The sequence below is a fragment of the Delphinapterus leucas genome, chromosome 12, assembly GCF_059928025.1.
Source record: "Delphinapterus leucas isolate spDelLeu-1000000601 "Yukka" chromosome 12, BTC_Dleu_Yukka2, whole genome shotgun sequence".
In the NCBI taxonomy this organism is placed as follows: Eukaryota; Metazoa; Chordata; class Mammalia; order Artiodactyla; family Monodontidae; genus Delphinapterus; species Delphinapterus leucas.
In genome coordinates this window covers 69,701,521-69,714,731 of record NC_143140.1, presented here as the reverse complement: position 1 = coordinate 69,714,731, position 13,211 = coordinate 69,701,521, and the positions used below count along the sequence as shown (strand labels likewise).

At 39.7% G+C, this 13,211-nt stretch overlaps 1 protein-coding gene across 8 annotated transcripts in view; it reads left to right on the top strand.

The window, feature by feature from the left end:
- MAP7 (microtubule associated protein 7) overlaps positions 1–13,211 on the top strand; it is a 168,335-nt gene that overhangs the window by 99,443 nt on the left and 55,681 nt on the right. For all 8 annotated transcript variants that reach the window (XM_089921652.1, XM_089921649.1, XM_089921646.1 and 5 more), the window contains exon 2: positions 5,930–6,031. Coding sequence is in view for 6 of the 8 variants with exons in the window: in XM_089921649.1 (XP_089777775.1) it covers positions 5,930–6,031 (102 nt within the window). In the remaining 2 variants the exon portion in view is untranslated. The remainder of the gene's footprint in view (positions 1–5,929; positions 6,032–13,211) is intronic.

The following is a 13,211-nucleotide window of genomic DNA, read 5'->3' as shown; positions in this document are numbered from 1 at the left end:
ATGCTGACTCCCATGGGCTTTGATCATTCCTATACAACTTCACATACAATTATGGGGAATTTAAACTGAAAAGCTCTCCATCATGTGGGTTAATCAGAAAAGCCATTAGAAGTTACGAGATTGCATTATGTCCTTCTTATCCTGATGCAACTTTCATAAATAATATTGGATAAAACATTTAATAGCTATGACTTAAATGTTACAATACTCCTGGCAGCTATATTAGAATAAATTTTAACTGTCAAGCAAATAAGCAAACAGATCTCATAAAGCAGAACATTTTAGGTGAAACACTCTGAATTACCTGAGAGTTACTCTGTGATCTTTATATGTTGTGATTTTAAACCAGTAACATTCTTCAGTTGCCAGAGCAGTATTCTGCAGCCAGATTTTCAAATACGCTATTTATGATTCAGGTTCTGTGATTCACTAAGAAAGACTCAGGACTCAGCATACAATCATACTTGTGGCTAAGATTTATCGTAGCAAGAAGACGTAAAGCAAGACAGCACTTGCAGGCCTGCAATGTTGACTTTTTTACTGCACGGGTAGATTGAAACTATGAGATTGAGACAGATGAAGTTGCAAAATTCAACCATTTTTAACTACAGAAATGACAGTTGCGTGCAGTTCAGCCTCTCATTCTGTCTTCTGGTTTACTCCCCCAAAGTTATGTGTGTAGCCTGTGGGGCTGGATTCCACAGAGTACAACCCATCATACAGAGCTGGGAATGGAGGGCTAAAGTTTTGCTGTTTCCCAGCCCACATGCCACCCTTTATAATGGTGACAGAAGTACATAATTTTTGTGGCGGTCAAGACCACCTATCATTCAGTGAGTTTAAACTCAGCATTGTCCTTAAGGTCGCAGTCATAAATATCTTACAAGAGTAAGCATTTTACTAAATTAAGCATTTGTTGGACCAGTTCTCTTGATCAATGGAGAGAAGACTCTTCAACCGGACCATCCAGCCAAAAATAGAAACAAAGCAGTGGGAACCCCATGACCTTTATGGGAAGACATTGCAATGAATGGTAGAGGATATGGATTACAGAGACACATTGGTGGCGCTTCCGGGAGCTGCAGAATTTTTACTGGATGAAAGCTCCAAGTGTCTGCTGCCTGCATATTTTGTTGCAGAGTGATTTAGAGGCAGAGTCCCAGACCACAAGGGTGCTTCTCTCCATCCTTCCTCTTGTCTTTAATACACTTACATGTGACACTAATGGAATAAAGCTTTCAAGCTAGCAGGAAGATCAATAAAAATTTTGTAAGGCTAGCAAACACTTATTGAGCGTCATAGTATATGGCTTAGTTTTCTTTTTTGAAAAATGAAAGAAAAGAGATTCAAATAAATAATACTGGAAAGTCACTTGCGTCATTTTAGAAATGGTATTATTTTAATGGTAAATTTTAAAATAGTGTATGTGATCCTACCTGCTAGTTATCTGGGATTTCCAGATTTTTAAATGTTTAAATCTTAAAACGAATAAATTCCCCCTTTTCACTATGTTCTCAAACAGTGAAATTCCCTGCACTTGGTTTAAAAAAAAAAAAAACACCTCAGAAGATTTTATTTTCCTATTATGATTGAGGGTTCTTTTTTTTTTTTTTAAGGCTCATACTTACTTAATGTGACGGTAACTTGAAAGGTATTAAATCTCAGAAAACTGTCATCTCTCTAAGCCCCAGAAAGACGGATGATTACCTCTTCCCAAGCCAGGTTGTACCCTGGAAACTGTACCAATAAGTCCCGCAACCTGAGGCCCCCAGGAGGTGCGACTGTACCTGAGCTGAAAACCTCTGAAAGCAGCAGCAGAGCCAGACTCTGCCCCCCAGGACCACTGTCCCCAGTTTGACACAGGTTTGCTTTCCCTGTTAGCAATGAGCGAGCACAGCCCAGAGGAACTAGAAACCTGGTTTCCCACATTGGTGTAGGAATAGGGAGAGAGCCTAAAATACCTTCCACCATGTATTGAGTCTTGCAGTGGGCCTGGCAGTCTCATTTAATTTTCACAACTCTGAAAGTGTTTTCCTGCACTGCAGATGGGGAAATGAAGACTGAAAGGTTAAGTGATGTGCGGCTGGTTCACAGCTTCTAAGGGGCAGAGCCAGGTCAACGCTCCAAAGCACGCCTTCCCCACAAACTCAAACATACAGCTACACCTCCAAGTGTGGGAAGCCCAGGACCTTGAGGAAGGGCGTAAACGTTGAGAGAAGGAGGGCTGAATATTTGCTACACACCTCCTATATGCCAAGCTGTGTTCTTAACATCTTTTCAACTAATCCTCCCAACGACCCTGTGAGTTAGGCAGTTTCACCCCCGTATTACCTACTCAGAGAAGTCAAGAAACTTTGAAGGTCACTGAGCTAGTTAGTAGCAGGGCTTACAGCTAAACCCAGGTCTGTTTGAGTTTATCTTCCCTCTTACCATGATAGAATGTTAACCAAAATTGTTTTTGGAGAAATAAGGACCATTACATTGGTGGAAAGGAAAGACCGATAGAAAAGCAGAAACATAGCCTGAAAACTTTAGACAAATGTTCAACCTAATGGTTAAAAATTAACAGTATATAATCTTGCGCTAAATAGCCTGACAACTTTTTAAATTACCTTTATTTTACTAAATTTAACCTGTCAGTTTTATATGAACATAACACACTTTAAGATCAATTTTAAATTTGTCTTGTTAAGAATAGGACTCAGGAGGTCTTTTGTGATAGAAATGAATTCCTGAGATCCAAATGATAACAAAGTGGGCAGATAGGGCTTCCTTGGTGGCGCAGTGGTTGAGAGTCCGCCTGCCGATGCAGGGCACACGGGTTCGTGCCCCGGTCCGGGAAGATCCCACGTGCCGCGGAGCGGCTGGGCCCGTGAGCCATGGCCGCTGAGCCTGCGCGTCCAGAGCCTGTGCTCCGCAACGGGAGAGGGAGAGGCCACAACAGTGAGAGGCCCGCGTACTGCAAAAAAACAAACAAACAAACAAACAAAAAAGTGGGCAGATAGATGTTCAACTAGAGTGGATCTGTTAAAAGTCAGATGTAGATAAATTGGAATTCAAGTAACCAGACCTCCAGTCTAATTGAAATTTATATCTTACAGTTGAGTTTCAAGATAAAGCAAATTACAACCAAAAAAAAAAAAAAAGCTTTTTATCAGGGATTAATCAAGGATTATTTGGAAAAGTCACTTGCACTGAACATGTGTTTAATCTCCCTCATGGTCCACTGTAACATAATATTCAGCTAGGATTGATGTCTGTTGTCAGGACCTGGGGCAACTGCAGATATTCAATCACCAGAGACAGATTAAATTATGTCAAATATGCCGAGGCAAGAAAGAAACGAATACATTTGAAATATATGCTACACAAGTGGTCCTAATTATCTTTCATTTAAGTAAAAATAATAAGTAGAAGATCCCTTAAACAGCTTACTAGTTAAGGCTTTATTTACTATGTGCTGGAGGTGGCTATATAATAAAAAGAAAATGATAAAGGTATTGCAAATTTGTGTGCCCTCCTTTCTGTTCATCTTCTTTACGAGCAGTTTTAAGATTACCTTGCAGAATATGGAAGAATGTTGTTCTATCCATATTGAGCACCAGAGTTCCAATTAAGTCAATTTTTGGTCTTTAGGGGCTACCTCTAAAATTGTGAGACTATAGGCCAGTACTAACTAGTATGGACTTTACCTGCCACGTGGTGATGATTGGCAACTTGTTTTTGGCAAGTAGGATGAGAGTGTGTGTTATAGCAATCAGTGTTTATGTTTGAACCTGTATTTAAAGCCAACAAATTATTTGAAACTGGGCAATTAAACAGTGTTAAACATACTATATAAGATGCTTTCTACTGTTTAGTCTGTGGTTTCCTATGCTAGTTAATACTGTATGTAATTGACAGCCATAATTTGGTATATTCTTCATTCAGAGGTAAAAGGTAAATTTAGTAACTTTTTTTTTTAGTACATCTTAGGAGCCATTTTTAAATTTAGTCTTCCTGAAGCATAACTACTGTCACACCCTTTCAGATTCCAAAACCTTGAACCAGTGAGTCCTGTTTTCTAGTTATTAGCCATTTCCCTCAGCCTAATGGAGGAGATAATAAATATGTAACATGTCAGGGATAAGGGCTACAGACAAAGCAGAGTAAGAAGGAGTGGGCGGGGCTTCCCTGGTGGCGCAGTGGTTGAGAGTCCGCCTGCCGATGCAGGGCACATGGGTTCGTGCCCCGGTCCGGGAAGATCCCACATGCCGCAGAGCGGCTGGGCCCGTGAGCCATGGCCGCTGAGCCTGCGCGTCCGGAGCCTGTGCTCCGCAACGGGAGAGGCCACAACACTGAGAAGCCCGTGTACCGCAAAAAAAAAAAAAAAAAAAAAAGAAGGAGTGGGCGGTAATGAGTGATAGAGGTGCTATTTTAGATAGATCAAGGGGACTCTAATGTCACATTTGAGCAGAGACCTAGTGGAAGTGAAGGGGAGACCCGTGTTGACATCTGGGGGAAGAACATTTCAGGTACATGCAAAGGCTCTGAGATGGACTAAGTCAGTCAGTATGATCTGAGTATGATGATCTGAGTCAGTATTATCAGAGTAATTAAGGGGGAAAGTGGTACAAGGTAAAGGCCAAACCATATAGTACCTTGTAGGCCATGGACAGACCTTGAATTTTGCTCTGAGTGGGATGACGGCTGTTAGACCTTGGAACCGAGGAGTGACATGACTTATGATTTAATGGGATCACTCTGGCTGCCGAGATGAGAATAGACTGAAGAGGATCAGTGGTGGGGTCAGGGAGACTGGTTAAGAGGATATTGCAGTCTCACAGGGAAGAGGAGATCAGAAAGGTAGTGGTAGAGGTGATGTTTTTTAAGGTAGAGCTGTAAGAACTTAGTAATGCATCAAATTTGGGGAGTGATTGGAGGAGAGAAATCAAGGATGATTCCAAGGCTCTGGGCCTAATCTACTGGAGAAATGGAGTTGCCTGAATGGGTGGGGAAGACTGGGTGGAACAGATTTTAAGGCAGAGGGTAGGAGGCAGGGAATAACAAGGGCTTGGTTTTTGACATGATTTGTGAGAAGTAGCAAAGATACTTTAAATATCTTTTAAAAATATATTCAAGTCATATGTGTGAAGAACAATTTACCTGAAGGACCCTATACTTTATATAACCAGAGAATTGCCTGATATTTCTGCCCTTCGGTCCCTTTCTAGAGTACATTTCCCTTAGTCTCTTGAATAATCTTTGTTATCGAACATTTGCTAGAGGCGTTTCCAAAATCCTAGTAAATTATTTCCCTGTTTCCCTTTTGGTGACCTGCTTGGTTATGTTCTTGGAATTTTTTGGTTCCTAATGTATGACCTTTTTAAGAACAAAGATCAGAGGCTCTAGATCCCAGTCTTATTTCTTCCCGGTTGCTTTATGTATAAACTGGGACAGCCGGGGTGAACAACTCCGTGGACCCTGAACACGCCACCACTGTAGGATTGGTTAGTTGAGCTGAGGCTATTGTTTTTTTTTTTTTTTTTTTTGCGGTACGCGGGCCTCTCACTGTTGTGGCCTCTCCCGTTGCGGAGCACAGGCTCCGGACGCGCGGGCTCAGCGGCCATGGCTCATGGGCCTAGCCGCTCCGCGGCATGTGGGATCTTCCTGGACCAGGGCACGAACCCGTGTCCCCTGCATCGGCAGGCGGACTCTCAACCACTGCGCCACCAGGGAAGCCCCTGGGCTATTGATTTTTGAATGTGTTCTTCCCACTGAACAGTGTGCTCCTTGAGGGCAGGGGTTGTTGGCTGCTTAATCTTTATATCTCCTGAATCTAGCCTAGCACTTGATACAAGGGTTAACAGTAAATGTTGAATATGTGAATGTTTCTGAATAAATTTTAAGAAACTAAATATGTCTTTTCTCTTTTGTCTCATTTGTATAGCGCCTGATGGCAACAAAGTGCAAGATAAGAAAACCGCGGCCTCCAATCGGCCTGCTTCTGCTATTTCAGGACAAAATAGCAACCACACAGGAAATAAACCAGGTACTATGCATTGCCTTTGCTGTGGAAAAAGGAAGGTTAACCCAAAGGGCTTAGTCATGCTAGAATTTAGGAGAGCTTGGTCAGTCCTGCCACCAAAACACACACTCAGACTGACTCGTATGAATATGTCAGAGAACCTCTCACACCTTGATTTTCTCACTTTAAAATGGAGATTCAAGGCTATGCCCTACTTACCTCTCAGAATCATTCTGACAGTCAGTGAGATGGTGTATGTGAATGCACTGTTTACTGTCAAGCAGTGTATAAGAGGAAATAATTTTGCCATTCTGCCTGAAATGATAGATATGATACAATTTTCTGTACCTGTATGCCCAGCATTGTTGCATATCTCTTTTGTGACTTTTTCAAAAACCACTTAAGGAAATCATTACACACAGCATAGCTGGTATAGAATGATGTTTTTGTTCTTCGTTCCCTGCAATGATTGTACACCTACACAGCAATTTCATCTGATAGCCTGTGATTCATGGTCTGTTCCACTCAGTGATACGACGAAGCAAACACTCTGTAAACATAATACAAACAATTGAATAGACAATGCAGTTGCTTCCAGGTATCCAACAACCATTGTGTGGTCCTTGGGAGAGACTAACTTACAGTCTGATGATAAGAGACAGTCAAAGGAAGGTAAAGGCAAATTGAACACCCCATGAGGTTCTTGGAAGCGTACTTCTTGCTGCATCCAAGGCCAAAGTCACTCAGGAACAGTGAATCAGTGAGAATAAAGATGGAAATAACTGTACCTAGCCCCATAGAAAACATTCCCTATTGCACCTAGTTTTGTGGGGCTTTTTTTCCCATGTGGAAAAGGTCTTGAACAGAGAAGGTAAATCGAGCTTGCCATTTAGGAGAGAAATAACCAGTACTATTGCAGGTATTGCATGAGTAACCATTAGTGGCAAATGATGTGTAGTTTCAGTGGAGTTTTAATTTGTAGGCTAAGATTTCCCCATTTAGTCAGTTTGCATTTTCATTCATTTATCCATCCATCCATCCACCCGAAGCCCAGCCACCATCTAATGTTTATTGAGTAGTTGCCCTATGACTGGGACTGTGAGAGATACTGTATGAGCAAATCAACAGGGCCCCTGTCCTCATGCAGCTCGTTCTAGTGGACTTTTGTTCCTTATACTCCAGTGAGCATCCCTGTAGAAGTAGAAGCTCTTTAGCATGAAAATCCCATTTGTTTTACCGTGAGAATTGAACATAGCTAAATGGTTTGTACTGGTTTTCCCTTGTTCTCCCCATCAACCATTGCTTCTAATTCCTACATTCTTTACTGTGCAATTTATACTTTTATATCCCGATAACTTGTTTATTTATCTGGTGCTAGTACTGTATAGGTAGTAGGGAAATATTCAAAGACATAGTTCCTACCCTCTAGCTGACAGTATGGTGGAGTAAACCAGTATATGAATAAATCATTCTAACACAGTATTTCCATGATCAGAAGAGACATATGCAGAGTGCATAGAAATATAGAGGCCAAAAACATCTTTTCTGCTCCAACTGGCCATCTCTTTATAGAGCCATTTGATTTATGTTGCCAGAGTCAAGTTCAGTGAGGAGACGTTTCATTTCAGATTACATCTTTTAAGTATCCTTGGGTCTGCTTTCTTGTGTATACACATAGCAAAGATACATAGAAGACTCTTATTTTTAAAACCACCATGTTATCTTCCTGAGCATCTCTGAAGGTGACATAAGAGGTTCCAAGCTGGAGTTCCAGGCTTGAGTAAAACCTTTTGATTTTTTGGGATATGAGTCACAGGAATATCTGTCTAAAGCAGTTTTTGTTGATTTTCTTACTGTAGGAACTTAAAAAGAAAAGAAGCACATGCTGTTTTGGGGATATTTTGAGTATTGCCCTAACCAGATGCAAGTATCCTGACAATGAAAAAGTGTCCCTTTTTATCCAGTAAATGTTAGTTAAATTTCTTGCCCCCCTTTACTTTCTGATACTTATGCTCTAGAACATCTCTGATTTAGAAAGCATCTATTCACATTCAAATTGTTAATATTTTACGTTTAAAACATGTAATGGAAGGTCCTCATGGTGTTTTATAAATATGTGCACACTATGTCTTGTGTTATCCAAGAGGGAAGGGTACTCTCAGCTGTGAATACTTGAACCAAGTCCAAAAGAGACACTTTGTAAAGTTACAAAGTCTGTTTATGACTACCGTTAACTGAGGAAGTGCGAGATGCTTCTTCAGAACTCCATCAGCTGCCTCCAAATGGTAAAAGTTTTGTTTGTTTGTTTGTTTTTTAGCAGATGTAAGCTTTTATATATAGAATTTCCTGGATAAACAACAAGGTCCTACTGTATAGCACAGGGAACTACATTCAGTATCCTATGATAAACCATCATGAAAAAGAATATTAAAAAACGTGTATACATGTATAAATGAATCACCGTGCAGTACAGCAGAAATCAACACAACACTAAATCAACCACACTTCAACAAAAAAAGTTGTCTGTGTATGACCTAAAATCAAGCCTTGGACTCCACTGTTCCACCCACTTTGGGAAACACCAAGCTTACATTGTTCTCCTTCTGTAACACCCTCCTCCCATCCCATCCACACTTCTTAAAGCAAGTGTGTCTCTGGCGATCCTTCTCAGTTGCCACATCCACTGTGAAACTTTTCCTGAGAACAAGCTGTGAATCTTCTTCCCATGCATTCCCTCTGTGCTTCGAGTGATTATTTCTTAGAGGACTCATTTCACCTCGTCCTTGATTGTAACCCAAATGGTAAAAGTTTGACCTGATTAGAAGAGAAAATTGCATTTTCTTCATGAACTACTGTGCACGTACCTGAGAAAATCAGAAACTCCAGTTTATTAAAAATGCCTCTTAATTCCTATCCCTCTACTATTCCCCACCACAAGTCTTTAGAAGAGCCAGTAGAACTTTCTTCTTATAAATAATAAATAAATTTCCCTCATGGAGGAAAACATGACTTGTAATCTTCCAGCCGTTTTCTGATTCTAATGACTCTGTAGATGCCATGCTGTGAAAAGGGGGGACAGGATTGAGTTAAAGATGGGATTTTAAAGCCTAACTCTGACACTTAACTGTGCCACCTTCCTTAGTCACATGCATTTATTTCCTTCAGTTTTCTCATTTGGAAAATAGGCACAATAACTCTTCGTTGAATGAGTAGCTGCTTGACTAACTCATAGGATTATTGTGAAGAATAAACTGATAATATATATGGAAGTCCTTGTAAAAAGCCCTAACAGAAGTAGTTTACTGTATAAACAGTAGTGGTTCAGATAGGAGTCAAGGTCTAGTGAGTTCTTGGAAAAAAGCCTTGTCAAAGTGAGTTGATTTTCTTGATCTTTGAGGGTCACTCTTTAGTTCCGATTTTTGCAGAATAGTCCAGGTTTACACACGTCGCCACAGACAGACTCTTATCAGCACGCCCTTTCACTTTTAAAAGTGCCCTCATTTGGGTGGTCCCTCTACTTTGCAGTCATCACAGGTAGGAGGTTGGATGCAGAGTGTAGCTGTAAGCTTGCCGTCACCGAAATCCTATTTCTCTTAAAACTTCTCCATCTGAGAATAAGTAACTCAGTTCTATTCTAACAACGTTAGATCTGTTGGGAAACAATGTGAAATGTTTGTGATGTTAAATCATTTTCTATACCTTCATTCTGTTCCAGAGAAAAGTGATATGAGGGTAGAAATGAGAGGGAGACAAAAATTACAGAAAATTCACTATTTACTTGGAATTATTCAATTGTATTTTTTCTTTCTGAAATCCTACCTTTAAAGATCATTTTTATCAGTTTTTAGTTATTAAATCTTAAAATTGTAATCGCTAGTATTTACATTTTTAAAAGTCTGTTGTCAGCTACAAGATTGATATGCGTTTGCCCCAGTAGTGAAGGTTAATGGAGGTGTACTGGCTCTGAAAGTTAGCTAAAGCTGTTGGCGCATTTGTTTAATCATTCTCTCTCTTTTTTTTTTTTTGGCCGTGCCCTTGGCATGTGGGGTTCTTAGTTCCCTGACCAGGGATTGAACCCATGCCCCCTGCATTGGAAGCACAGAGTCTTAACCACTGGACAGCCAGGGAAGTCCCCTCATTCACTCATTTAATAAGTACTTATCGAATGCCTTCCTTCCTGTCAAGTATAGTCCTAGGCATGGGGAATATAACAATGAACAAAACTGACCAGGCTCTGCTCTTCCCTACCTGCATTCACAGCCATCTTTCATCTGTCACAGGGTGTTTATTAACATTCTAGTATCAAAGTGGCTTTTTATTAATGTGACCAGAAGGGCGGAAACAGAATTCAAACTGAATACCTTTTTCACTCTACAGTATTTTCTATTGCCAGGTCCCCAAACCAACCGAAATTGTCTAGCATATCATAGTCAGTATGCATCTTATACTTTAGAAATGTGTTGCATTTGTTCTCAACTTCCTCAAATCTAATTCTAAATAAATACTGATTGAGATCAGTACTGAAGTGATAAAGGTGGCCAGTGGGAGTTATCCGACTCTTAAGCATTGCCCTTATTTATAGTTTTTATTGATATGTCTGCATAGAACTGTATACAGCCTGTTGTTGTATACAGTTGTTACCAGACAGGATATAGTTTGTGAAGAGTGTAATTTTCATATGAAATGATAGCACAGGTATCAGAGGTAAACTATGCCCCCTCTTGCGTTGCTCTTTTCCAACTATGCATCTGAAAGGCAAGCAAGCATTCCATTGCATAACTGAGCATTGCCTCATGACTGCAGGAGCATCAGTTATTGACTTAGAGTTCTCAGGGTTGGTTTGGATGGAAGGAGGTAGGTGAGGATGAGTGTGTGTGTCCCATACGTTGTTATTAAAACCTTCTTTTCAAAATTTTGTGTGAAATTTGGCAAGTACTTGAAAGTAAGCTAGAAATGTCACATACTCCATATTCCATGAACAAAATTTGACTTTATGGACTCTGCTTTACAGACTTTCTATAATGTGCCTATGTGGCTTTTATAAATAAAGTTGATTTTCAAGTTTCATAATAAAATCAAAGTTTTCATGAGGGAGTAAAACCTCATTATTTAAGGACTTCTTTTAAGCAATAAGTAATTGTTGGAAGTCTTTCTTCTAACTTCATTTTGGCTTTTGTTCTCAGATCATTTTTTCTTCAAAATACCATTTTGCTATGGCTGTCACTTCCAAAAACAAATGACAGCAAAACTCCCCTGTCTGTGATCCTTAACAAAGTGCCTGAGGGGAGTCCACGTGCCCCTCTTCTGGTGTCAGAGGAAAACCTTTTGGGACCAGAGGCCACATTGTTCTACATAAAAAATATTTGAGACCTCATAAATGATTAGTAAATCTGGGAAATAATTATCATAATGAGTATGAGCTAGTGAGGGGTTCATATTATGATTTTTTTGAAAAAGCATACCTTAAAGCAAAGGAAAAGCATAAAATATCATCGCCTGGTCCTGCCCGTGACGCGCACTGCCAGGTTTATGCAGGTCCTAAGGTGCTTTTAGACAGTTTTTATTTCCCTTAAATGTACAAATTCTGTGACGTTTAAGACGCATTTGGGATGCAAGTCCTTTAAGTCTGTTGATGAAGCTCTGCCAGTTGTCTCTAAAGTATTATTCCAGTAGGTTTCTATTTTTAATAAGAGATCTTAAAATTGTGATGTTAATTAAGTAGCAGGGAAAACAAAGCTGATTTTAAGTGTAATTATCATCACCATCATTATTATTATTACTATGCTTTTCCTTTTATTTAGTAACAGGCAGAGTGAGTGTATTCATGTGACCCTCTGCCGGAAACCCCTCGGTGGCATCTCACTCAGAGCATAATCCAGAGTCCTCACCAGGCCCCCAGGTCTCTGGCCCCATCACTTACGGATCTCACTCTGCTCCAGTGGCTCAGATCTTCATATCGTTTCTTGAACACCTTAGGTACTCGTAACCTCAGGGCCTTTACACTTGCTTTTCCTCTCTTGGAATATCTGCACGGGGAGCTCCCTTACTTCCATCAGGTTTTTACACACAAAAGCTTCCATCACAATTAGACTTCCCTTGGCACCTATCCAAAATGTCAGACCTCCCCTTTCTGCCATTTCACAATCCCCTTGGCTGCTTTGCTATCTCCTTAGCATTTATCGCAATCTAACAGTTTATATATTGCCCCTTTTCTCACTCTCTATATTTTACTTATTTATTCTATAAATTTTCCCTAAGCAAACCCCATTTGGGCAAAGATTTCTGTCTTTTTTGTTAATAGCTCTCTTTTCAGCACATACAACACTGCCTGGCGCACAGTAGATATTCAGTGTGTTCAGTAAATGAATGAATTTATTGAGATTTATCAAGTGCTAGGCACTGTGCTAACGCTGTTAAAGCATTATTTTATTTAATCCTTACAATGATGTGAGATAGATAGGTTCTATTTTATCCTCATAGGCAATAAGTGAAAAACCCATGAACCCTATATCATAGCTTAAGGCTTAGAGAGCTGGGTGAGTAATTCGGCCAAATCTCACAGCAAGTGAGTGACAGAACCGGAAGTGATCTCATGCCCATCTGACTCCAGAGCTGGGCTGTTCACATCTATCTGGTGAACATCTATTTAGTATAATAAATTCACTTAGGAGTCTATGTGTTGTTAAGGAACAGGCTTTTTGAAGCATAAAAACAATAGAGGTTCAGTAGCTTAGGAACACAAAACCTCATATATATTGTTTGATAAATACAAGCCAAAGGCACAGTTATGTTTTACACAAATTTGGGGGGGGGCTGTGTGTCTTTTTATTTTACTTTATTTTTTTGAGTTTTATTGAGATATAATTGACATACAGCATCAATTAAACTGTGTAAGTTTAAGATGTACAGCATAATGACTTGACTTATATTGTGAAATGTTTATCCCAATGTGTTTAGTTAACATCCATCATCTTATACAAAAAAAAAAAAAGAAATGGGTTTTTTCCTTGTGATGAGATCTCTTAGAATCTAACCTCTTATGTAATATTTTTAAATAGAAGATAATACTTGGAAATTCTCAGGAAAATTATAATAAAGTGTATCACTGAAAGTATAGTTACATGTACTAATTGTTGTCACGTTACTATACGTAAGATGTAGTAATATTTCATTCATCAGATTTACTGGACAAAAAGATATTTAT